Source organism: Dipodomys ordii, unplaced genomic scaffold, assembly GCF_000151885.1.
Source record: "Dipodomys ordii isolate 6190 unplaced genomic scaffold, Dord_2.0 Scaffold283, whole genome shotgun sequence".
Classification (NCBI taxonomy): Eukaryota; Metazoa; Chordata; class Mammalia; order Rodentia; family Heteromyidae; genus Dipodomys; species Dipodomys ordii.
The window spans coordinates 204,137-231,987 of NW_012267499.1; the positions used below are offsets into that span (position 1 = coordinate 204,137).

General features: G+C 36.1%; 1 protein-coding gene across 4 annotated transcripts in view; it reads left to right on the plus strand.

Moving 5' to 3' along the window:
• The window catches only part of Ankrd12 (ankyrin repeat domain 12), a 134,803-nt gene that overhangs the window by 38,974 nt on the left and 67,978 nt on the right, over positions 1–27,851 (plus strand). For 3 of the 4 annotated variants that reach the window (XM_013036391.1, XM_013036390.1, XM_013036393.1), the window contains 4 exons: positions 5,892–5,960; positions 10,778–10,924; positions 23,677–23,874; positions 25,561–25,703. In XM_013036391.1, the coding sequence (XP_012891845.1) occupies positions 5,892–5,960; positions 10,778–10,924; positions 23,677–23,874; positions 25,561–25,703 (557 nt within the window). The remainder of the gene's footprint in view (positions 1–5,891; positions 5,961–10,777; positions 10,925–23,676; positions 23,875–25,560; positions 25,704–27,851) is intronic. The other variant, XM_013036394.1, reaches the window with a different exon arrangement.

A 27,851-nucleotide genomic window follows, 5' to 3' on the forward strand; every position in this document is an offset into this window, starting at 1 on the left:
CTAGTGGTTAATTGGAGTTAAGAGTCTCAGACTTTCCTGCCTGGACTGGCTTTGAACCATGATCCTCAGCTCTTAGCTTCCTGAGTAGCTAGGATTACAGGCATGAGCCACCAGCGCCTGACTCTCTTTTTATGTTAGGTAAAACTAATCCCAAAGTTTTTTTTAATAGTATATATCAATTTGTTTCTTCCTGTCTTTCTGCTATTGTTTTGCCTGTGTTGAGAATGGTCGTCATCAGATACTTACACTTTATGTCTAGACATTATTCAAGAAGGCCCACTGGTTCTCCAAATGAGCAATAATGGCATCGTTCAATGAGGAACCTTTCATTTTCATTTTATGACAGCTTATATGTCTTAACCTTTCTAAAATTCCAGTTAGTACTTAATATTTACAAAAAGATATCTGGTTGGCTAGACATATTTGAACATAATTTGAAGTCACACCAGTAGGTACTTACAACTCTTTCATAGTAGTGTTCATAATGAATTTTTTTTATTTCATTCCAGGATCTATCCCACATTCTGTCCTTTGAGAGAATTCTTGTTCTATGGAATATTAAGTACTCATTATACCCAAAGTACACAGCAATGTATCATTGAACCTAACAACTACTCCTTAGCTAGATATTGTACTTGTCTTTTCTCTTATTTTTAGCTTTTAATTTTTACTTTCAAACTTTTCTAGAATCCCACAGTTACTATAGTTGTAATAGAAGTAAATAATATCAATGATTTTAAAATCTGACCAATATTGGTTCCTGTATGGTCCTGCAAACAAGCCTTCACTAAATTGAGTTCATATCAGTCCCAATTTTCTCATCTATATAAGTGCCAATTTATTTATTATATATGTCAGCTTCAGAGAATTATAATCCTTAAATAATACAATGTGCAAACTCACTTTGTGGTACATTATTTAACTATGAGGAAGTGGATTAACACTGGCTTAAATACTTAGGATAATTTTAAAATATTGTAGTGAGAAGGACAAGCAAGAGTAGTTCAGAATTGATAGAGATTTGAGATTACATTATTTGAAATTAGATTATTTGAGATGAGATTATTTTCTATCTTGCTGCTCTGCCTCCCTTAGCTCATACATAGACTTGGTTTTTTTCTTGTTAGTGGTGAGGCTTGAACTCCAGGCCTGGGGCAATGTCCCTGAGCTCTTCAGCTCTTCCACTTGAGCCACAGCACCACTTCCAGTTTTCTGGCAGTTTATTGGAGATAACAGTCTCACAGACTTTCTTGCCCTGGCTGGCTTTGAACTTCAATCCTCAGATCTCAGCCTCCTGAGTAGCTAGGATTATAGGAATGAGCCACCGGCACCCAGCAAGTATTTTTCTTACAGTCACAAAAATTGCTGCTGCTACTTAGCAGAAAGTAGTAGAGGGAGACCAACAACAAAAGAGTATTCCTCCTGTTGATAAAAACAATCTCCCTAGAAACTTCTCCTTACGTTTCAGTGGTTAAATTATTTTACATGTAAGGGAGTCTAAAAAGTCAAATACTTTAACAAGCTATATTGTCCCTTCAGTCATAATTGAGATATTACTGGTGAGAAGAGAAGATTGCATATTGTTATATAAAGTATAATCAGTAATTTGTAATAGTTTTCATCATCTTTAATAATTAAGTTTCTCAAAGAAACACATGAGAAAATGTTCATCATCCCTGGCTGTAAAGGAAATGCAAATAAAAACAATACTGAAATACCACCTTACCCCAGTCAGAATAGTGTACATCCTAAATTCAGCCAATGACAATTACTGGTGGGAATGTACACTAATACAACCAGTTTGGAAAGCTGTCTAGAGGTATCTCAGAAAGCTAAATATAGACCTCCCCTATGACCCAGCCATTCCACTCCTAGGCATCCAACCTGAGCAACTGGAACCAGGATACAAGGACACATGCACCTCCATGTTCATTGTAGTATTGTTCACAATAGCCAAGATACGGAAACAACCCAGATGCCCCACTACAGATGAGTGGATCCAAAAATTATGGGACCTATATACAATGGAATATTAGGCAGCATTAGAAAGGACAAAATAAGGGCATTTTGCAGGGAAATGAATGGAATTAGAGCAAGTCATTTTGAGCAAGGTAAGCCAAGAGTGAAGAGACAAATGGTACATGGTCTCCCTGATACGTAGATGCTAAAACCAAAATGCAAGGAGATATGACAAAGTAAACAGGACTTGAAAAACAAAGGACTTCCACTCATTTTGTTGTGTCATTGCTAAATGACTCCATGTTCTTGACCACATATAGTGTATATATATATGTATGCATCTGAGGGAAGCTAGGAGAACACAGAATCAGAGGCAAACGGGAAAACATACAACAGAGGGGCCCATCAGCTGCACTGGACATAGATGAAATTGAACTAAGCAACTCAAAGGCAGCGATGGGAGGGAGGGAATGAGAGGGAAAAAGGGAACAGCTTTTACACTAACCTGATGTAGAAGAAATAGTTGTATCATCAAAGCTCATAGAATTCACAAACTTTATAGACCATGATAATGACAATTTGCCATGTGAAAGTTAAAATGTGTTTGTGATTTTAACTTAGTATCACTATTCCACAATACTGTGAAATATGTGAAATTTATATAATCACCTAATCTCAATAAAAATTAAAAAAATAAGTTTCTAACAAAGTCAACTTTATTCCCTTACTATCTGTCATAAAATTTATTTCCTAGTAACATGACATCAGAAAAGTCATAATTCCTTAATACACATGTGTTGAACAGTGTCTTAGCTTCCAAATTAAATGTGCAATTGTTATTATGAATAATAAGAGCATCTTTGCAGACTTTGCTTTTGTCACACATTGAATTCTTTTCTTTTCTTTTTTTTTTTTTTGGGTCCGGTCGTGGGGCCTGAACTCCTCCGGGCCTGGGTGCTGTCCCTCAGTTCTTCAGCTCAAGGCTAGCGCTCTACCACTTGAGCCACAGCGCCTCTTCCGGCTTTTTTCTTTTTGCTTATGTGGTGCTGAGGAATTGAACCCAGGGCCTCAGGCATGCAAGGCAAACACTCTACCACTGAGCCACCTTCCCAGCCCCTCACATTGAATTCTTTAAAGAGTGCATGACTTTGTGATTATTGTTTACTTACAAAGCCAGCAATTTGAGTGTTCTTTAATTTCAAATAACATTTGGGGTACATTTTTGAGAGGTGTTGATAGATCTATGGAGATAAATATGTCCAACTGAATGATAAAAGTACTACTGATTTAAGTGACTAGAAAGATAAAAGTATCCTTGACATTTCTTTTTAAATTATCTTCTCAGTAAGCATTTTTTACTTGCTTACTGTGGTGTTTTATCATTTTTAGGTAATGTGGTATGAGAAAATTCAAAGAGGCACAGTATGATCTGTTTCCAATGGTATTTGTAAAGCATCTTGAAATTTCAAATTAAATCTTTCCTACTGAGCCTTAGAAATCTGCTTTTACTGAGATTTTAAGATGCCATTAAAGATTTGCCTTAATTAATGTGACTCAAAAAATTTGGAGAGAACTTTTTTTTGGCAGTACTGGATAGGGATTGTACTTAGGACCCTCATGTTTGCTAGGCAGGAGTTCTACCACTTGAGCTGCTTCCCTATCCCCTTTTTCTATAAGTTATTTTCAAGATACAGGCTTTATGCCTGGGCTATGATCCTCCTACTCTGTTTCATTATGTAGCTGGATATACCAAGTGTTTTATTACTTTACTCAGCACGCAGCTATTGATTGAGATAGTTTCTTGAACTTATTTTTGCTTAGGCTAGCCTCTAACCATGACCTACTAATCTTTGCTTCCCATATAGTTAGGGCTTAGAGGTTTGAGCTACTGTGCCCAAATGAAAAGAACATTTTCAAAGAGAGCTCTGTTCAGTAGGAGATAATGCAGTTCTTTGCTTATTAAAAATACTCACTGCTGGTGCTTTTCATGGAAATAACTTATTACTGGTTGACTTCTGTTTCTCCCAGGTATATTATTATAGAAGTTTCAAACATTAAGTGTAGATATTTTTCTTATTATTTTACAGCCTAAATAAAGCATTAAAAGATTGAAGTACTAGCATGTGTTACCTTATTATAAAGTGTGTAGATAGATAGACAGACAGACAAGAATTGTTCTGCTTAACCCTACATCAGACTCATTAATAACAGTTGTCTCATATAGGCTTATCTTAATATAGTAGGAAATAGTTAATGGACAAAATTTTTGAACTCCTAAATTAGATAGAATACCTACTCAGGTGCCCCTAATATAAATACACTTACTTCAGTAAAGTCAAAGGATGTATGTGGAGTCAGTGTGGATTGGATATTTCCAGAGGAAGTTTTGGGTAAGGTCAAATTTTATAATTAGAAGTCCATTTCATTCACTGAACTTTAATCTGTTCACTAATATGGTCTGCTTCAAATGAACTATTTAATACCATTTGATATGTATAGTTTATAAAAGGATTTGTCATCTAGCATGATATTGTAGTTCACATCTTTGGAATACCTTGGGCACTCACAAAACAAAAAATGTGATTCAGGGTTTTCAAGCTTTTAGTTTATTACCACTTTTATCTTGTAATCTATAGAAACCATTTAAATTCTTTGCTTATCTTTTCATGAAATATTTTCATGTATATATTTTTCTTGGAATTCTTATACTTGCAAGCTTTAATGTATTCAGTTTTAAATGTGTTAATTGAAAGTTGTATTATCTAATTAGCCTATTAGCTAATCCATTTACTTCCTTTAGAATTAGTCACCATGTTATTAATGATCCCCATTTTGGTTGAGTAAATCTTCTTTCTCATTATCAAAATTATAAGGTTACCTTTACTTTTTTTTTGTCCGTCTCCGGGCTTGAACTCTGGGCTTGGGCGCTGTCCCTGCGCTCTTCAGCTCAAGGAGAGCACTGTACCTCTTGAGCCACAGCACCACTTCCGGTTTTCTAGTGATTTATTGGAGATAAGAGTCTCACGGAGTTTCCTGCCCAGGCTGGCTTTGAACCATGATCCTCAGATCTCAGCCTCCTAAGTAGCTAGGATTACAGGCCTGAGCCACTGGTGCCCAGCTTACCTTTACATTTTTTAGATACTTTGGGGATTACTTGTTCTTTATTTTTTTTTCTTTTTTCTCAACACTTGATTGTACTGAACTGATACCATGAATAATGTCTATAATGATTCTGGGAAGAGAATTATATGTCAGTTGAGACTCTAAAGATCAGAGTAACTATTGTGACTGAAAATGGCATGTTATAGAAAAGTGAAAATATCTCTCTACAGTCTTAATTTCCATCATACATTGTTAGGCAGTATTCTGTAGTCTCAATGGAAGAACTTCGTTTAATTTAGGCTGTTTTCCCCTGAGATGTCTTTAGTGTAATGATCACTATAGTAATTCATACCATTTGAAGTATATACAGTTTATAGAAAGATCAGTTGTTTAGGATGATACTGCATTTCTTTTGTCTTTTGAATACTTTGGACACTTACGGAACAGAAAGTGTGGCCTTTTAAAAACAAATTCCAAACATAAAACTGGTATTACTGCATATTTGACAATTAACCAGATATTGGGAAAAAGATGTAACATCAAAACAGAGACTGCATGTTTTAATAAGCAACATCAGTACTGTCTGTTACTGAAGTGTACATGGTCAAATTTATCTACTTTTAAGATAATTTCAGTAGAAGAAACTAAAATCCTATATATTGGCCAAACCTGTTTTAAGTGTACTTTTATCTATATCTTTAAAGCAATCTTTTTGGAAAGACAATGATAGGTCATTACATGTTAGTCTTTTGAAAAATGTTGGTTGGTTGAATTCTGCATTTCTCTTGGTGTGCCTTTGTTCTTTTCTTCTGTCTCTTCTCATTCTGTAGATTCAGACCCAGGACATACAAGTGAAAATTGGGGGGAGAGACTTATATCTTCTTACAGGACATACTCAGGTAATTAGATTATCAGGTGTTGCTGTTCAGTCAGTGATTGCTGTCACATTAAAAGTTGAGTGTTAATACATAAAACTTTCAAACCAATTTATAGGTATCGCTGGAGAAATGCATTAATCTTCATGTGTAGGAAAAAGAATGGTATTGCCTACCTGTGTTTAAAACATTTAGAAAATTGTTCTTCTGGTATTTGTTTAAAAGCTGTATTTTTCTTCTAATAAAAAACTATCAATCAAATAATCACCAAAAACAATTCAGTAATCTTATGTTGATTTTTTTTAAACAACACATTTGAATTTTTCTTCTGCTGAATAGTCATCTTTTGACTTTGCTGTCCAGATTGAATTTAACTATAAATGGATTAAAATACTAGCTGCCTGGAGAGTGACATTACCATTAACTGTGTTGGAATATGTATTTGGCTATTGCTTCAGTTTTTATATATTATTGAGTCATAATTGTTCCAAACAAAAATTCAGCAGAATGTAAATATCATTCAGAATATAGCATGTGTTCTCTACTATGTGAAACTGTTTTGATTATACCCCACCTTCTTAAATGGGCTATCATTTGTGTCATTTGTGGTTTTTTGTTTTGTTTTGTTTTTGTTTTTTTGTTTATTTTTTGTGGGGCTGAACTCTTGGCTTGGGTGCTGTCTCTCAGCTCTTCAGCTCAAGGCTAGGGCTCTACCACTTGAGCCAGAGTGCCACTTCTGGCTTTTTTCTTTTTGCTTATTGTGGTGCTGAGGGATCAAACCCAGGGCTTCATGCATGCAAGGCAAGCGCTCTACCACTGAGCCACCTTCCCAGCCCCTGGGCTATCATTTGTATCTAAACTTTTCAAAATGTTACTATTTAATCCCTAGGTATTTATGTCCAGTTTTCAGTATATAAACATTTACTATATAAGAATGGAATAAACGTTCTGCTTATGACACATTTTTTATTTATAAATTATAGGTTTGAATAGAGAGGGTGGTAAAACCAAGTAATCATCCTAGTTACCAAAATTGGAAGTCATATTTAGTTACTGTGGAATTAGACCTTCCTTTCTAAAAGGTAACAGCCAAGCAATAAGATAAACCCAAAAGAGCTAGATGTGATAATGCCATCCATGATCTCAATATCATTCTAGAATAGCAAGGTTAAGACATTCCAATGATAGAAACTCATAGAACTAGATCATACTAGCATTTTTTTCTCCAGAATACTACAAATGGGATTGATTTGTGTTCATCTATATTTGGATTTTAACTCTATTATTTCACTTTTTAGAGTCTGTTATGGGGGAAATGTTGTATTTGTTAATCTATACTATATACTTTACACTTAATTGGGAAGTGATAGTGTTGAGCACAATTTGTTCTGATAAGACCTATAGAGAAATCATTAATTTTCCAGATGGCATTTGTATTTCTGTAGTTCAGAACCTTGACAGAATGTAGGAATGATAAAAGTCTGTTTCATCACATTTGTTTTGAATGTGGTGAGTCTCTGGGATTTCCCCTCAAAAAGGTCTGGTTTGGCTATATGCCAGGTCATTAATGAGTATAATTATACCTACCCAGAAGGCAGAGATCTGAAGAGCATGGTTCAAAGCCACCCCAGACAGACAGAACTACAAAACTCTTATTTCCAATTAACCAGCAAAAACAAAACAAAAACAGAACTGGAGATAGGATTTAAGTGGTTGAACAAGCAAAGCTCAGACCCTGATCTAGTAGAGGCAGCAACAAAAAAATCTGTGGTAGACTATGCTGAATAAGCATGTTTGTAATTATATGTATTTTTTTGGGGGGGGGGGGTCCAGTGGTGGGGCCTGAACTCTGGGCCTGGGCGCTGTCCCTCAGCTCTTCAGCTCAAGGCTAGCGCTCTACCACTTGAGCCACAGCGCCACTTCCGGCTTTTTTCTGTTTGCTTATGTGGTGCTGAGGAATCGAACCCAGGGCCTCGAGCATGCAAGGCAAGCGCTGTACCACTGAGCCACCTTCCCAGCCCATAATTATATGTATTTTTAAACATTAAAAATTCGGTTTCTTTTTAGTTACCGAAGTCAGGAGACTGTCATATAGTATTTCATTTGAATACATCATTTTTTACTTTAGGGTGATTTGGAGGAAATCAGGTAGATCCTAAATAGTCAAAGTCTCATTAACTGTTCAAATTAGAAAAAAAAGTATAGTTTGGGATTTTATAGTCTCATACTTTTTTTTACTATCTTGTATAAAACATGAATTCAGGCATAACTATTTGTAACTCAAAAGGTAAAGAATCATATTGAATGTAAGCATCTATTTTGAATTTTTTAAACAATTGAAATATATCCAACTTGCTCATTTTATTTCAAATGCAATAGTTAAATAGTTGATATTTTGAATTTTTATTTAAACAATTGAAATATATCCAACTTGCTTATTTTATTTCAAATGCAATAACTATATATTTGATTATTTGTCTGCACAGAATTCTAGCACACTTGTGATTTTTGTCTATAATGTGGGTATATATCACTTTAGAGTAATATTTTTGAACATCAAAATTTAGAAGAAAAAGTGAGAAACATGAAAGTAAAAGATCATATTGAAAATATAAAAATATTTTAATTTTAGAAAATATTTTTTATGTAAAATCAAAATTCAATAAAATGGAGAAGTTTGAAGTTAATGATTTTTGAGTGAGTTGTACACAGCAAATTTTAAGTATCAGAATCTCACATTTTCTAGGCCATCGGGATGCCAGTTTGTCGTAAGTAATTTCAATAGTGCACCTGAAAAATCTTTTTTTGTTGTTGTTGGTCGTGGGGCTTGAACTCTGGGCCTGGTTACTGTCCGCAGCTGCACTCTACAGCTCAAGGTTAGCGATCTACCACTTGAGCAACAGTGCCACTTCCAGTTTTCTAGTGGTTTATTGGAGGTAAAAGTCTCACGACTTTTCTGCCTGGGCTGGCTTTGAACTGTGATCCTCAGATCTCAGCCTCCTGAGTAGCTAGGATTACAGGCATAAGCCACTTATGCCCGGAAGCCTACAGTACCAGGTATTCCCAGGCAGTCTCCCATCCAAGTAGTAACCAGGCCCGACCCTGCTTAGCTTCCAAGATCGGACGAGATCGAGCGTATTCAGGGTGGCATGGCCATAGACTCATTAATTTTTATGCCCAGTGATAATATCAAATTTTCATTAACTTCTTGAAACTTCCTAGATTAATAAATACTTCTCTCTTTAGAATATCCTGTCTGTTGGCAATATGTAGCTATAGCCCACTGTATCTCATTCATTTTTACTAATTTTTAAATTATCTATTTTTGTAGGAGCCCCTAAATCTGAATTTGAAATCCCAGAAATAGATGCCTACACAGAAAATAGCTTAGACCATGACATCTTATACATGCATCTGCATCACTTCAGAAAGTTCTATTAGATTTATCATTTACCTGTTCATGCAGTTTTTGGTGCGTAAAGAAAATGCTGGCCACATTGCCAGAAAATTTCCTTAAAAAAAAAAAACTAACTCTGATCCTTGTCATGGACTTGCAAACATTTTTTGGTCAGTCATGGGGCTTGAACTCTGGGCCTGGGCATTTTCCCTGTGCCCTTCAGCTTAAGGTGAGTGCTCTACTGCTTGAACCACAGCACCACTTCTGGCTTTCTAGTGGTTTATTGGAGATGAGTCTTTGAGTGGTTTATTGGAGATGATGGCTTTGAACCGTGATCCTCAGACCTCAGCCTCCTGAGTAGCTAGGATTACAGGCGTGAGCCATTGGTGCCTGGCTTTTGGAGCTTTTTAAGATCTCTGTTAACATACAGCCACACAAAATCCTTAATTTGCTTGCTTTCAGCTTTCATTAATATCATTCCCTGTTCAACTGCCAGAAAACTTGAATAAAATGATTTGATGTGTTTTCTTTTTGATTAGCTATGTGGTGAGACTTGTCTTAAGTCTTCTTAGAAGATTGTACAAGCCGTGGCTGGCTAGAATTTAGAAAGAAATTTGAAGGAACATTTGTATAGGTTTAGTAGTAATATAAGTAAAGTTATAGTAAATGAAAGAGTAATTCAAAGTTGGCTTTCTTATTTCCATACATTGGAACTATTCAGAAAAAAATGCATGTTTATTAAACATGTACAGATATTTCTTTGTAATTATTCACTAAACATAAACAAAAAAGTAACATAGTTTACGAACTATTTACAGTTTATTTGGGTTTTTTAAACATCCAGAGATGATTTAAAATTAATGGGAGAATTCGCATAAGTATGTACAAATATTGCCCCATTTTATATAAGGGACTTAAAAATCTTCAGATTTTACTATCCACAGAGTTCCTAGAATGAGCAAATAGAAGAACCCTTGCAGATTGCAAAGGATGACTGTTTTAAGGAATTTTGAAATAGTCAATTTAAATAGAACAAATTAATAAAATGCAAAATTTGCTTAGTAATAAATTTTCAAGTGCCTCAGAAATCAAATTAAGAATATCTTCGAGCCAGGCATGGTGAGGCACACTTGTAATCCCAGCCAATTATGAGGTGGAAGTAAAATTACAAGATGGAGGTAAGTAAGATTGTGAGTTCAAAGCCAGCCAAGGCAAGAAGTTAGGAGCATGGGTTAGGTGGTAGAGGCTTGCTGAGTACATGTAAGACCCAACACTGCAAACACAAGCAACCTAACAGTATATTTTCCAAAGCTTTCAGAAGAAAAAATATTTTGTTTGTCTTGACTTACATATATCACACACATGTGTAGCATCTGTCAAGAAAGTCTTAATGTTTATTACTTGTATTTGTTTCAAGTTCTTACACATTTATTAATAATTTCAGAGAAAGAAGGTCCAGAAAAGAAGAAAACAAAAAAGGAAGCTGGAAATAAGAAATCCACACCAGTTAGCATACTTTTTGGCTATCCACTCTCTGAGCGAAAGCAGATGGCACTTCTTATGCAGATGACAGCAAGAGACAACAGCCCAGGTAATTCCTATCCAAAATTATTTTCACTTAATATGTACTCTTAATTTTCCTCAGGCTAATGTCTTAAATTTTTATTTTTTTTGAATAATTTTTTTAAAATTTGTGAGACCATTTTCTATATCCTCTACTATTTTAGAAAATGGATATGAGGTAGGCATTGAGTAAAAAAAGTATTAAGTAAAATGAGTAATTTAGAAATGGTTTTATCAGCTTAAGAAAATTGCTTTTTCCCTTGTATTTTCTAACCAGGTGTAGTGAGGCACACAGTTTCTATAAAGCTGTTGCTAGGATTCTATTTGACTTAACACCCCATTTACTTTACCTTACTTGTATTATCTTGGCACTCCATCTACTCTGAGGCACTTGAGGCACTTTGCTTCTTTATGACTGGAAGGAAATAAATCATTTTGAATAGAGAAAAACTAATATTTAGCACTGAATTTTAAGCATTTTTTCATATAATACTGTTGAAATGAATTGGAAAATAAAGTTTTTCCTGTATGGACTGTTTAAAAATATAAATTCAGACAACCTGGTTAAATTCTTATGATTTTTAAGTATCTATTTCCCACCAAAACATGGGGTTATCTAGCAACTTTAACTATTAAAAAGATTTTAGGGGGCTGGAAAGTTGGCTCAGTGGTAGAGCACTTGCCTTGCATGCCTGAGGCCCTGGGTTCGATTACTCAGCACCACATAAGCAAAAAGAAAAAAGCCGGAAGTGGCGCTGTGGCTCAAGTGGTAGGGTGCTAGCCTTGAGCTGAAGAGCTGAGGGACAGTGCTCAGGCCCAGAGTTCAGGCCCCACAACGGGACCAAAAAAAAAAAAAAAGATTTTAGGACCAGCTCTAATTTTCATCAGGCCCTGCACTCTACTACTTGATCCCCACCCCACTTCTGGCTTTTTGCTGATTAATTGGAGATAGGAGGCTTTTAAAATTGTCTGCCCAGTTGATTTTGAACCTCAGTCCTCAGATATCAGCTTCCCAAGTAAATAGAATTACAGGCATGAGCCACCAACATCAACATCCAGCTGCTGCCCTTTAAAAAATACAGTGTGTTTTAGTTATTCTTGCTTTTTCTATTATTTACATGGGAAAGACTTCAGCTTTGCTTTACTTTGAATCAGATTTAATAGACTTTTATTTTTTAAAACTGATTTTTTTAATCCCATGAACTTTTGTCACAGTATTATTACTTATCATAAAGAATATAGTTGGCATTTACCCAAATGTTTACAAACAAGACCACACTAAAGCTACCAGCACAACTATGTTTATTGCAGCATTATTTACCATAGCTAAGATCTGGAAGCAACCCAGATGCCCCTCAGTAGATGAATGGATCAAGAAAATGTGGTATATATAAACAATGGAATTCTATGCCTCCATCAGAAAGAATGACATTACCCCATTTGTTAGGAAATGGAAAGACTTGGAAAAAATTATATTAAGTAAAGTAAGCCAAGCCCAAAGAAACATAGGTCCCATGATTTCCCTTATTTGTAATATCTAGTAAATGTATGAGTCAAGCAGAAAAGGTCAGATAAAGTGATGTTAGGAAAATGAACCCTAAGATATGTATTTTAAATGTGTTTTTTTGTAACACAATTATAAAATTATTTCTTTGTTGCTTTGTATATCCCTCCCCCACAGTATAACACCTGCTTTCACTATATTTGAGGTCGGTATAATTTATGGAGGGGAAGGGGAAAAACAAGTCGTTTAAATAAGGATACAGGTGGACCTGTTGCAACAATGAGAAGTACAAGTTGTCATGTCAAAAACGAACTTTACAACTTGGGGGGAGGGGGAGGATAGGGGGGGAGGGAGGATGGGAAGGGATGGGAAGGGTAAACAAAGGAGGAGGCTACAATGCTTGATAAGAAATGTACTCACTATCTTGCCCATGTAATTGTAACCCCTCTGTACAGTATTTTCACAATAAAAAAAAAAGAAAGAAAAAAAAAGAATATAGTAAGACAAAAAGTATAGTCCTTTTTCATCTCTAGTCATAGGCAGTCACTGTTGAGTTTCCTATCAGTACTTCCAGGGATTTTATTTTTTAGGCATAAACAATTATATATAACTTTTGTTAGAGAATTTAGCATTTCTTTTACTTTCCACACAATCATACTACCCAGTTGTTCAGAAGTTAGTGCTTTATACTTAAGAATAATTCTAGTTAGGTTTTTTCCTATTATTAATATATACAAAACTAGAGGTGGAAAGCTTTTGAAATATCAAGTTCTTTAGCTATTATACACATATACTAGGTATTTAGGGTTGATCACTTCTTTTCCTTTTGATGGGTCCTATAGTTTTTATGGAGGTCAAAAGACTTATTTTTGTAAAATATTTGACTGTGAAGATTATAATAAAATTAGTTCAGCAAATGTTTCTTGAATTCTACTGTGTACAAGAATCCACTGTTGAGATACAGTAAAGTAGATGACGTTCTTACTTGATAACACTTTATATAAATACTTAAAATTCTCTTACTTAGAAAGTATACTTGAAAATCCGAAAAGTAAACTTTTAAGTTTTTTCCATTGAAGAAAGGTTGATGATGACTTATAGCTTTAGTATGTCAGGTTGCAAGAGTAATGATGGTAGATTTTCTTCCTCTTTTTTTTTCCCCCTTCAGCATTAACTGAAGTTTGAATTTGGGGGCCCCAAGCTTGCTAGGCAAGCCTTCAACAGCTTGCTTTGCTCCTTTAGTCCTTTTGGCTTTAATTTTTTAAAATAGGACTTCATTTTTTGCTCAAACGTGCCTATACTATAGTCCTCCTATTTATACTTTCCACATAGCTGGGATGACAGGACATGTACAAAGGGGTTTCAGCTCAACAAGTCAGATTCTATGAATACAATACATCTTTATTAACATTAATCCTTCCATCATTTTCTTCCATCTTTCCCAATAGCATCCATACCCTCACGTTATATAATGCCATTTTTACATGTGTATATAATGATGATTTACTTGCCTTTCCTCTCTCCATTCATCTGCCCTCCTTCCCTTTAGTTTTCTCTCCTGCTCCCACACTGTTGACAAATGTTTCAGATTTCTGGTATTCATTTGTTAAACAGTTTTCCAGAGGAGTTATACCAAAGAGATCCTCCCCTGAGTATACATCATCCTTTAGTTTGTTTTTGTATATATTTATAGAACTTGGTTATGTATGCTTATATGAGAGAAAACATGTACAGTTTCTCTCTCTGAGCCTGCCATATTTCACTTAACATTTTTTTCCAAGTCTGTCTGATTTCCTGCAAATGACATATTATTTTTCCTATGCATGAATAAAATTCCATTGTGCATATATATCACATTTTCTTGATTCCTTCATCCATTGTAGGACTTCTGGGCTCTTTCCGTAACTTAGCTATGGTGAACAGTATAAGTGTCTTCACTATATCCTGACTTCTGATGTTCTTGATATATGGCCAAGAATGGTATCTCTGGGTAATAGGATAGTTCTGTTGTTTCATTTTTGAGGAATCACCAAACTGCCTTCCATAGAAGTTATACTAGTGTATATTACCATCAGCAGTGTAATAGGTTTTGCTTTTCTTTACATCCCTGACAGCTTTTGTTGTTATTCATAATTTTGATTATGGCCATTCTTACTGGTGTGAGATGGGAGATCAATGTTTATTTGTTTTTTAAAATTTTTGTTTGGTTGGTTGGCTGGTTTTTGTTTGTTTTGTGCTGATCCTAGGGCTTGAACCCCTGTGCACAGTCCCTAAAATTTTTGCTCAAAGCTATTGCTCTAGCACTTGAACTGCGACTCCACTTCTGGCTTTTTGGTGGTTAGTGGGAGATTTTTCTTCTGAAGATGTCTCTGTTTAGCTTCTTTGTCCATTTATTAATTGGATTATTGATTCTTGGTAGTTTAGTTTCTTGTATGTTTTGTGTATTAGGCCTTTGTCAGGTGTATAGATGTTAAAGATCTTCTTCCACTCAGTAGGTTGCCTTTTTAGTTTAGTAACAGTGTCCCACCCTGTGCAGAAAATTTGTAATTTGTTGCAATACTATTTGTCCTTTCTCTCTTCAATTTGCAGAGTGCCTGGAAGTTTATTCAAAAAGTTCCTGCCTATACCAATAAGTTCTCATACTCCTTTCTGCAGTAGTTTCAGGTCTTACATTGAGGTCTTTGATCCATTTTGGGTGGTGAGGGGTGAAAATGGATCTATTTTGAGTCTTCCACATATGGATGTTAAATTTGCAATTTTCCCAATTTTGTTAAAAGATGCAATCTTTTTTCCAACATATATTTTTTGGCTTCTTTGTCAAATAACTCTTAAATTTATGGGCTTATTTCTGAATCTTCTAGCTATTTCATTGGTCTTCAAATGTATATTTTACACACAGCTTTTTATTGGTTGAGATGGAATCCTCCAAATGTTTTGCTTTACCTGGCCTCAAACCGTGACCCTCAGAATCTTTGTCTCCTGAGTAGGAAATTTTAGTGGAAATATTTAGTGGAAATGTTAAGGCATGAAACACTGTGTATCTGTGTTGAGAAATTATTTTCTAGAGAATTCTAGAGTAATTGCTTTTTAAAATACAGATTATCAGAATTAAATAATGTTGTTTTAAAGCCTTACATTTTCCCACTAGTAGTTCTGATATCAGGGAGGGAACTTTTGGATATTATCTAAATTTCACTTTATAATTCATTTTTTAATATATATTTTTATTGTAAAGATACTATACCTAAGGGGTTACAGGTGATGAGTACATTTCCTATGGAGCATTGTTACCACCTCCTTTGTTTTTCTCCTACCATCCCTTACTTCCTCACCTCCCTAACTTCTCCCACCACTTCCTCCCTCCTGAAGCTGGAAAGTTTGTTTTTAAATAGCATCTCATTGGTACAATGAGTCTACCTGTATCCTTATTTCAGCATTTTGTTATTTCTCTTCCCCTCCCCAAATTAGAAAAATGTATACACAAGATGCATTGTACTAGAATCAAATACAGTAAGAACAGGGGTTATACCATGGGGGAAGAAGAAAACAAAACAAAAAAATCACATGGTACATTATAAGTACAATAAAAGCAACAGCAACAAATATAAAACCTTTTGTGTCCCTATCTTGGGGTTCATTTCACTTAGCATCATCTTATATGGTCATATGTACATAGTTTTTGGCCTTTTCTGTTTGTCCTAGACATATACTAGTTATTGCAAATAGGGGAAACCAATGGGACCTGTTTCTTTGGGGGGGGCTCACTTCACTTAATATAATTTTTTCTAAGTCTTTCCATTTCCTAACAAATATGTCAGTATCATTCTTTGTGATGGAGGCATAAAATTCCATTGTGTATATATGCCACATTTTCTTGTTCCATTCATCTACTGAGGGGCATCTGGGTTGGTCCCATATCTTAGCTATGGTGAATAATGCTGCAATGAACATAGTTGTGCTGGTAGCTTTAGTATAGCCTTGTTTGTGATCATTTGGGTAAATGCCTAAAGGTGGAATTGCTGGGACATAGGGGAGGTCTATGTGTCGTCTTTTGAGGAACCTCTATAGTGCTTTTCAAAGTGGTTGAACAAGTTTACACTTCCAGCAACAATGCAGTAGGGTTCCCTTTTGGCCACATCCCCTCCAGCATCTAGCATCTGTTGTTCTAACTTGGGTGAGGTGGAATCTCAATGTTGTTTTGATTTGAGCATTTCTTCATGTGTCTATTGTCCATTCTTATGTCCTCTTCAGAGAAGTCTCTCTTTACGTCTTTAGCCCATTATTAATTGGGCGATTGTATCTTTGAGGAGTTGTTGTGGGGGATTTAATTTTTTGGGTTCTAAGTATATTTTAGATATGAGACCTCGTCCGTTGTATGGCTAGTGAAGCTCTTCTCCCAATCCATGGGCTTTCTATTGATCTTGCTAGCTATATCCTTTGCCATGCAGAAGCGCTGCAATTTCATGCAATCCCATTTGTCCAACCTTTCTTTGATTTGTTGATTTTAGGTCTCTATTAAGAAAATTTCAGTCTGTGCCAAGAAGCCCTAGAGCTTCTCCTATTTCTTCCTGTAATGTTTTCAGGGTGTCTGCCTTGACTTCAAGGTCTTTGATCCATTTGGAGTTGATTCTGGTGCAGGGTGATATATAAGAATCTACCTTTAGTTTTCTACAGGTGTTTAACCAACTTTGCCAGCACCATTTACTGAAGAGCCTGTCTTTCTTCCTTTTTTTTTTTTTAAGCTCCCTTATCAAAGATTAGGTGACTCTAGGTCTGTGGGTTCATTTCTGGGTTTTCAATCCTATTCCATTGGTCCTCAGATCTGTCCTTGTGCCAGTTCCAAGCTGTTTTAATTACTATGTCTTTGTACTAGAGTTTGAAATTTCTATTGATATACCTCCAGCACTTTTCTTTCTGCTAAGAATTGTTTTTGCTATTCAGGGTCTTTTGTTGTTCCATATGAAATTTTAGGTTGCTTCTTCTATTTCATTGAAGAATGAGGTTGGAATATTGATAGGTATCGCATTGAATTTGTAGATAGCCTTTGGCAGTATTGCCATTTTCATGATGTTAATCCTCCCAATCCATGAGTATGGGAGGTTTTTCCACTTGCTTAGTTCTGCTTTAATTTCCTTTTTCTGGTTTTTATAGTTTTCATCATAGAGGTCCTTCACTTCTTTAGTTAACTCCTAGGTATTTTATTTTTTGTGAGGCTATTACAAAAGGAGTTGCTTTCCTGATTCCAGCTGCACTTTTCTTATTGTTGGCATACTGAAAAGCCACTGATATTTGTGGGTTAATTTTATACTCTGCTACTTTGCCAAAGTTTCAGATCAGCTCACATAATTTGGGTGTGGAGTCCATGGGGTGCTTTAAATACAAGACAATGTCATCTGAAGAGGGAGAGTTTAATTTCATCTTTCCTTATTTGCATCCCCGTTATGTTTGCATCTTGTCTTACTGCTCTAGCTAGGCATTCTAATACTAAATTGAAGAGAAGTGGAGAGAGTGGACATCACTGTCTTGTTCCTGATTTAGAGGAAATGGCTTTAGCTTTTCTCTATTGAGAATAGTTCTGGCTGTAGGTTTGTCATATGCAGCCTTTATTACATTAAGGAATGTCCCATGGATTCCTAGTTTCTCCAGAGCTTTCATCATAAAAGGGGTGTTGGATTTTTTTCAAATGCTTTTTCTGCATCTATTGAGATAATCATGTTGTTCTTATCCTTGCTTTTGTTGATATGATGAATTATATTGATTGATTTGTATATATTGAACCAGCTTTGCATCCCTGAGATGAATCCTGATTAATCATGATGTATGATTTTTTTTAAATGAGTTGTTGAAGTTGATTGGCCAAAATTTTGTTGAGAAGTTTTGTGTTGATGTTCATCAAAGGAATGGATCTATAATTCTCTTTCTTTGATGAGTCCCTGCCTGGTTTTGGGATGAGGTTTATGATGGCTTCATAGAATAAATTTGGTAGTGAACTTTCCCTTTCAATTTGATTGAAGAGTTGGAGGAGTATTGATGTGAGTTCTGTTTTGAAGGCCTTGTAGAATTCAGCTGTAAATCCATCTGGTCCTGGGCATTTCTTGGGTGGGAGGTCTCTTATTGCTATTTCTATTTCTATGCTTGATATGGGTCTGTTAAGTTGGTTTAAATCATCTTAGTTTAGTTTGGAGATGTCAATATTTGCTAGAAATTCATCCATTTTTTCCAGATTATCAAATTTATTAGCATAAAGGTTTGATAACTATTCCCTTTTAATGTTCTGCATCTTGGTTGTTTTTGTGGTGGTGTTTCCATTCTCATCTCTGAATTTGGATGTATTGTCTTCTTTTTCTGGTAAGATTTGTAAGATTGTGTCAATTTTGTTAATCTTTCTGAAGAACCAGCTCTTTGTTTTGTTCATTCTTTCTATGTTTTTTTGACTCTTAATTACTTTAATTCTGATTTAATTTTAATCATTTCTTTCCATTTACTGGATTGGGGTTTAGCTTGTTGCTCTTTTTCAAGGAGCTTCTGGTGCCTCCTTAAATTGTTGGTTTCAGATCTTTCCTATTTGTTCAAATAGGAACTCAGCTATAAACTTGCCTCTGAGTACTGTCTTTGCTCTGTCCCAGAGGAGCTGGTAATTTTCATTCTTGTTAAATATCTTGAACATTTGAATTTACTTTTTAATCTCTTAAATGACCCACTGGTGGTTCAGCAGTATTTTTCAGCCTCCATATTTTACAGGATTTTCTTTAGTGGCTTTTGGTGTTGAATTCTAATTTTATTACCTTATGGTCTGAGAGAATGTGGGGCATAATTTCAATGTTTCTGAAATTGGACAAATTTGCTTTGTGACCTAAAATGTGGTCTGTTTTGGAGAATGTTCTGTGTGCTGCTGAAAAGAATGTGTATTCTGATGCTGCTGGGTAAAATATTTGATAGCTGTCTGTTAAGTCCAGTTGATCTATGCAGTTGTTTTTTAAATACGAGGTTTCTCTGTTGTGTTTTTGCCAGGCTGATATAGCCAGCAGGGATAGTGGTTTGTTAAAGTCTCCAACAATTAATGTCTTTGGATCTATGTGAGATTTTAGGGAAAGTAGTATTTCTTGAATAAATTTGGGTGCTCCCTAATTTTGTGAATAGATATTTAGAATTGTAATATCCTCCTGAAATAGAGATCCCTTAATTAGTATGTAATGACCTTCTTTATCTCTTCTTGCTAATTTTAATTTGAAGTCTATTTTATCTGATATTAGTATTGTAACTCCCACCTGTTTATGAGAGCTGTTTGCTTGGTAGATTTTGTTTTGTTTTGTTTTTTGGGTCTGGTTGTGGGGCCTGAACTCTGGGCCTGGGCACTGTCCCTAGGCTCTTCAGCTCAAGGCTAGTACTCTACCACTTGAGCCACAGCACCACTTCCAGCTTTTTTCTTTTTGCTTATGTGGTGCTGAGGAATCGAACCCAGGGCCTCTTGCATGCACGGCAAGCGCTCTACCACTGAGCCACCTTCCCAGTCCTGCTTGGTAGATTTTATTCCAGCCTTTTACTTTCAGAATATGCTTTTGTGGGCAAAGTGTGTCTTTTGAAGGAAGCAGATAGAAGGCTCTTGCTTTTAGATCCAAGTAGACAATCTGTGTCACTTAATTGGAGAGTTAAGTCCCTTAATATTGAGAGTTAGGACTGAGATGTGGTTGGTAGTTCCTGTCATGTTATCCACCTCCTTGGGGGCTATGCCAACTGCATTTTTCCTATGATACTTGGAGTCTCTGTATTGGGCTGTTTCTTGGCCTTCATTGTGGTCTTGTTGGTTTTCTATGTGTAAGACATCGTTAAGTATCTTTTGTGGGGCTGGTTTGGTGGAACTATATTCTTGCAATTTTTGTTTGCTGTGGAAAGTTTTTATTTGACCTTCCATTATGAAGGAGAGTTTAGCTGGGTACTGTATTATTGGTTGATAGTTGTTTGTCTTTGGGATGTGGTATACATCATTGCAGGCTCTTCTTGCTTTCATTGTCTCTGCTGAGAAATCTGAAGTTACTCTGATTGGTTTCCCTTTCAGTTTTAAGAATCCTTTCCTTGGTCTCAATTGATCCTGTGCAGATTACAATGTGACAATGTTCTGTCTTGTCTATTTGGGTTTCTAGAGGCTTCTAGTATCTGAATGGGTCTATCTTTTTGCATGTTTGGGATATTCTCTGCTAGGATCCTGTTAAATAAATCCTAGACCTTTCACTTCTGTTTCTAGGCCCTCCTCTATACCCATTAGGCTTAATGTAGGCCTTCTGATGGTGTCTTCTAAAATGTTGGATAGATCTATCGTATTTCTTGGATTTGTCTTGAATACTTCTTTCCCTATAATGTCTAGGCTGTGTTCAATCCCAGAGATCCATGAATGCCTATATTAATCTTTGTTCATTCTCATCCCACTCACATAATTCCTCTATTAATCTTTCATTAGCCTCCTCATACTCATGAAATTCCTGTATTAATCTTTGGTTAGCCTCATCACACTCACGCATTTCTCTATCATGCTGACAGGGTCCTTTGCAGGCTTTCAATCTTTTCATTCAGCGTGTTTACCAGTAGTGTTTGTAGAGCAGTTTGGGAACTCTCCTCTGGATCATTCATTAACTGCTGTGTTATCTGATTATCATGAGGGGGAGTTGAGATACCTGGACTTGCCTTTTTTTTCCTCCAGGTTTTTCTGCCCGTTTGAGTATGAAAGCAAAACCAATTCTCACTAGGACACTATTTAAGGCAAGCATCAACCAGAGCTCTGTATTTGCACAGATTGTTTGACACATTCAAAATGTGTACATGTATAATCTAGTTCAACAGATACAGTGTAGTTCAACAATAAGGAACTAGGATCAATGGACTAAGAAAATCAAAGAAGGAGTCAGCAGACCAGAAATTAATGAGTTTAGGGAGAATTTTGAGGAGAAAATAAGATTATAGGAATGTTGGGAGGGAAAGGGAGAGAGGGAATATAACCAAGACCTAAATTCAGAGAGAGGAAAAGGATAGAAGGAAAGGAGGAGAGGTAAAGAAAAATGAAAAATAAAAAAAATGTAAAAATGAAACACTTAAAAAATTATGTAAGTATAAAGAAATAATACTATAGTTAAAGGACTGAAGGCTTAGAGTTTGGGAACTGAGTAGTAGATATGTGAATTAAGTATTCACACAATGAAGGATAAGGTCTAATAATCGGAGACGGGTATGTATCTAGGGATGAAAAGAACAGCATTTAAGTAAAGTAAAAAAACAAAAAGGACCAAAAGGGACAAGAGTAAAAAGAGAATTAAAAAAAAACTCCTAAAATAAGAATGATGAAAAAAATAGAAAACAATTAATTTTTTAAAAAAATAGAAAAAGGAGTTCCTTGATTTGGGGGGAGGGGGAGGGCAAGAAGGGTACAGGCCGATAATTGTGTCTCCCCTGTGTCCATAACCAGTCCCTTGGTAGATTCTTTGGTTTGCTTGTGGTTTGATTGGTTTCATAAGTCAGTTTGAGCAGGCAGAAAGGATCTCTGCCCTACTAGGGACTTTTTGACCCTCTTCCCAGACTAGTGCAGTGGGAGGGTGATCTGCTTTGAATAACACCAAGAGGGAGATGGCTGTTTCCTCTAGCTTGGAGTGACTGTAATGGGGCTAAGTTGTGGGTAGGGTGGAGGCTTGTCATCAGTCAGTAGCTTTTCCCTGAGGAGCTAGCTCCCAAGACACTCAGACAGCCCAGCCTGGAACCATTCTCTGGATTTATGTGTACTGAGTTTCAATTGTTTTTCTTTTACCCTCCTTCATCTAGGTCTGCATTTTGTGCTACAGTGGGGTGGGGCAGTCTCTGTCTCTGTTTACCCAGTGAAGAAAGTCACTCCTCCATGGGTGGAGCATTCCTCTTCCTGGGAAGGGCAACTTTCCCCTGAGTGGAGCTGAGCCCTGCAGGTCAGGATTCTTTGACCTGTTGAATGACGCCTGTTGTCTTCTTCCAAGGTCTGAATTATGGGCTAGCTGCTCATAACTGCTAGCTGCTCATGGCCTGGTCTTTGTTGGTATCAAAGATGGAGTTCTTTGGTGGTGGGGGAGGGGCTACCTTCCCACTGCTGCTTCTTGAGAAGGATTGAGGATGTCTTGTGGGGTATTCATTCCTTTCCCTTGGTTTCCGGGCCATCCATGGGCTGTAACTGTCTGTGGTCAGCAGGATGAAGATTTCTGCTTCTTGTCAGTTCTTGCTGGTGGTGAATAGAAAATGCTTGCTCACTGTCTCTGGTGCCTTTGTCCCAGGCTCTCTCTGTTGATATGGCAGCAAACACCAGCAGGTGCTCGAATCTGTCTCCTTAATCATGCTGCCTGAATTTTTCCTCTGGCCAAACTCTCTGTACTATGATGGCAAACTTAGTGTGACTCTCCAGCCTTGGACTTTTCACTGGAACACTAAAACTGATTTCTATGCGAGATCATATTTAGCCCCCAGCTTCTCCTCCGCCATCTTCCTTAGGACTTCCTATTCTCTAGTTCTTGATACTGAAACTAAAAAAAAAAATCAAAAGATGGAATCGTAGTATAATTTTTATTGGTTGTTTACCTGTTACCCTTATTTCTTACATATCTTCAAGTTAAGTTTTTATTTTAAAATCATCTAACACTATCATTTGCGCTTAGAATCAGAATGGAAATTCTAGTGTTTTGTTTAAGTTATAAAGTATTAATTAACTCTATTTCAGTGTACTTTCATCTAGGTCTTAGAAGAATAGTATAACATGACCAGGAAGATACTCAATGAAAATTTAATTCATTAAATGATTTATTAAGCATACTTTTATAGTACAGATTTGATATTTTATTATGTTAAAACAACTTTTTTTTTGTCAGTAGTGGGGCCTGAACTCTGGGCCTGGGCGCTGTCCCTCAGCTCTTCAGCTCAAGGCTAGCACTCTACCACTTGAGTCACAGTACCACTTCCGGCTTTTTCTGCTTATGTCGTGCTGAGGAATCGAACCCAGGTCCTCATGCATGCAAGGCAAGCACTCTACCACTGAGCCACCTTCCCAGCCCTAAAACAACTTTATGAACTGACAAAATAAAACATTTTCTTAAATTGGCTTTTGATGTTTGCTAATCTATATATTTATATGAAGTTACTAGTATAACATCAAAGTTAAGTTTTGAGTTGTTAGCACGAGAAAGTATTTAATGGTATTCTAAAGAAATTGTATTAAGGATTTTTAAGTTCTTAAAATACCAACATGTTGGAGTCTTTCATTTTCTTTTTTCTTTCAGATTCCACACCAAATCATCCATCACAGACAACACCAACCCAAAAGAAAACTCCTAATTCATCTCGACAGAAAGATAAAGTTAATAAGAGAAATGAGCGTGGTGAAACTCCTTTACACATGGCAGCTATTCGAGGAGATGTGAAACAAGTCAAAGAATTAATAAGTTTAGGAGCAAATGTGAATGTGAAAGATTTTGCAGGTGAGACTGGTCATTTGAATGCAGTGTTCAGGAAGTAAAATGGAAACAGATCCTTGTTATAGTTCAATCTACACTTCTTTTACCTATTCCTGAAATAAAAATCTTGTTTTTTGTTTTTTGTCAGTCATGGGGCTTGAACTCTGGACCTGGGTGCTGTCCCTGAGCTCTTCAGCTCAAGGCAAGTGCTCTACTGCTTGAGCTACAGTTCCACTTCCAATAAAAAATTTTAAAAATACGTTTTATTCAAAAATTGTGGAGTATGTATGTATAACTCTGATCTTTGCTACATTTCCATGTCAGTAATTAGGTCTTTAATATACTCCATGGTTTTTTCTTTTGCCTTCTCTGAGTGAACTCAGGTCTTCATGAATGATAGGCAGATGCTGCACTACCACTTGAACCATTTGACCAACCCCTTATTGCATTATATTTTAGCTCTTGCTTTGTGCTCAGGCTAACCTAGACTATAGTCCTCCTGTTTATACTTCCATTAATCATTGAAATGACAATTGTGCAATATCACAGCCAAATATAATACATTCTCTGTCACTTAGGATGGCAGGTATACACTACCATACCTAAGCATTGATTCTGTTGGAATCTCACAAAGTTTTTGTCATTGGCTACCCTCAAAATGTGATCCTTCAGTTTCTATCTTCCAAGTATTTACTCTTATTTACAGGCGGGGCCACCACAACAGACTGCATCTTATTGTTTCAGTGGAAATATTGTCTTCTCTAATTAGTTTATATTCTAGGTAAATTTAAATATATAATGTTTAAAGTAGTTAATGCTTTCTGTGTGTGTATGTATATGCACGTGTGCATGTGTATGAATTCGTGTACCAGTCCTGTGGCTAGAGCTCAGGGCCTGAGTGCTTGCTGTCCTTGAGCTTTTTGTTGGTTAACTAGAGATAAGAGTCTCATAGACTTTCATGCCCAAGCTGGCTTTGTTATCTTAGGATAACATCTTGAGATCCCAGCCTCCTGAATAGCAACAGGCTGGAGTCCTGGCTCAAGTGTTACAAAATGCCTGCCAGGGAAATGTGTGTGTGTGGGGTGGGGGGAGGGTTTTCATAGAAACACCTCTTAAATTTGACATACTTCACTATTTACCCCTTGCCCTCAGAATTTTTCTTTTTCACTGAACTATTCCTAACAGCTTGGAAGTTAACCTTTCAGTTTATTTTTATTTTTATCATGTATGAGCATCAACAATATTACATATATATACATGTGTGTGTATATATGCACATATAATCCATCTATAATAATATGGTTCTGCAACTCAGTTAAAATGAAAGGCAAATATTTCTGTCAGTTTACTTCATTTTGAATAACTGGATATTTTATGGCATACCTTTATAAGCACTGCTATAGTGAATATCTCCATTGAAACATGTTTATATGTATATATAGGAGGATGTCAATTAAATAGAAATGTGTATATTAAGGAATATTAATTTTAATTTTTTTTGAAATAATGGCAAGTGGCTCACCTAAAAATCCTTTATACAACTAGTGTATGAAGTCTGTGGGCATCTATTATCATAGCTTTTTTGCCATGGCTTTTTTTGTACCACATATGATTTAGACTTGATATATCACAGTTGGTATGTACATGGATAGCATGTGTCTTGAATGAGTGCCCATTACTGATATACTGAATTAATTCTTTAAACTTTAGGTTGGACACCACTCCATGAAGCTTGCAATGTTGGATATTATGATGTTGCTAAGATACTTATAGCAGCTGGAGCAGATGTTAACACACAAGGGTTAGATGATGATACTCCACTGCATGATTCTGCTAGCAGTGGGCACAGAGATGTAAGTATGATAGAAAAAGTCACTAATGTGCATCCCAGAACAATTTATATACTTATTTATATGGTCTTGTTATATCATGTTTCATTCATTTCCTTATAAATGTCTATATTTTTCCTTTTTTTTCTATTTTCTAGCAGTTAATTTGTATTGAGATTCAGCACTATAAAATAATCCATTTAAGTTGGTAATTGAATAAGCAGTTTAGCAGAAGTTTTGTCAAATAACTAGATACAGTGTTTGACGCATATTTTACTAACAGTAAAAATTTTACACTGCTGTGCCACCTATTTTTTTTATGGTGTTCTATTTTAGCTGAGATAAAAATAAAATTTAGAGAGAACACAGGTGAGTTAAATTCTGATTTGGACAATTTATTATTGGATCTTGAAGTTACATATGTCATTATATAATAGCTCATACCTACCTGAAGGATATATTGGGACAGTAAAGAAGACCCTGTGTGTGCAAGTACATTATGAAGTCTATATGTTACAGAAATGTCCGAGATGAAAGATCAAGATGCTGCTTGTTTTTGTTTTATCCCAAATATACCTAAATATTTTAGGTATATAAACTATTCTAGCTTACATTTTTTTTATCTTTTAGTATCATAAAAGAAGTTCAAATGTTAAATGAAGAAAAATATATCCTATAAATACTCTTGTATGTGTGTGTGTGTGTGTGTGTGTGTGTGTATGTGTATGTGTGTTCATGTGTGTGAGCACACTGATCCTGGGACTTGTACTCAGGGCCTGAGCACTGTCCCTGAGCTCTTGTGGTCAGGTTTAATACTCTACCATGTGAGCCACAGTTCCACTTCTGGCCTTTTGGTGTTCAATTAGAAATAGGATTCTCACAGACTTTCCTGCCCAGGCTGGCTTTCAACCATGATCCTTAGATCTCAATGTCCTGAGAGCTAGAATTAGCTCTCAGTGGCATAAGCCACTGGCACTGTAACTTAAACTTGTTGTGATGACCTTAGATCATTCTTTCCTTAACTCCCTTAATAATTTGTATATACCTTTATGATAGCAGTTATTGTTTATGATAGTACTTTATTGTTCACTTGTGTAAGGTTTTCTGCACCAGATTTTTAGTAATATTTATATAGGCCTTTGCTGTTGCTCTCTGTTACTTATGCTGGAACTGTTTGTTATATAAGATATGCTGAGTAATTGGCATATATACAAATGTGGGTGGATGGACTATGAATTAGCAAGATGCATAGATAGAAGTATACCAAGGTTAGATAGAAGTCAAAGGAATATTACAAAGCCACCTTAGAACATATCAGGTGTATTGTCCTATACTCTTGAGTCTTTCAGATGCAGATTATTTATTTCTTTGAGTACATGTTTCTAAATATTCACAGAGTTGCAACATATTTCCAAATTGATATTCAAGCTCATGTACTTACAGGGACTGCAACACTTTTTATTTTCTCTTCAGAAGGAGAATAGTGTGCTATTTTCAAAAGCTTTTCTTCTGCTGCCCAACATACATAGGCTGGTAGGAGTCACAAATCAAGAGCTATTAGCCAGGCTCTGGTAGTTCAAGTTTATAATCCTAGGTACTAAGGAGGTTGAGATTTGTGGATCAAGGTTCAAAACCAGCCCAGGTAGCAAAGTCCTGTTAACCAGCAAAAGGCTAGAGGTGGAGGTGTGGCTAAAGTGATAGAGCCCACCCTTGAGCAAAAAAAGCTCAGGGAGAGAACTTAGTTTAAGCTCCAGTACTGACATACACACATGCACGCATGCAAGCACACACATACACACACACACACACACACACACACACGCACATGCACACAAAGGATTTTGTTTTTGTGGTCCTGGGATTTGAACTGATGGCTTTGATGATAATGGATGAGCCATGCCTCCTCAACTGTTTTTCACTAATTTTTTTTATGATATGGTTTTGTTTTCCATGCATGCATGTCTGAGCTTCCTACTTATAGGTTTCCATTTGTCACTGGGATTCACAGGTGCTCCCTACCTTATCCAGCTTCTATAGAAACAGAATCTTTAAGACTTAACTACTTCGGCATCTTTTTCCTTCCAGTCTCAGTCTTCCGTGTAGCTTTTTTTTTTTTTTTGGTCAGCCATAGGGCTTGAACTCAGGGCTTGGGTGCTTTCCCTCAGCTCTTCA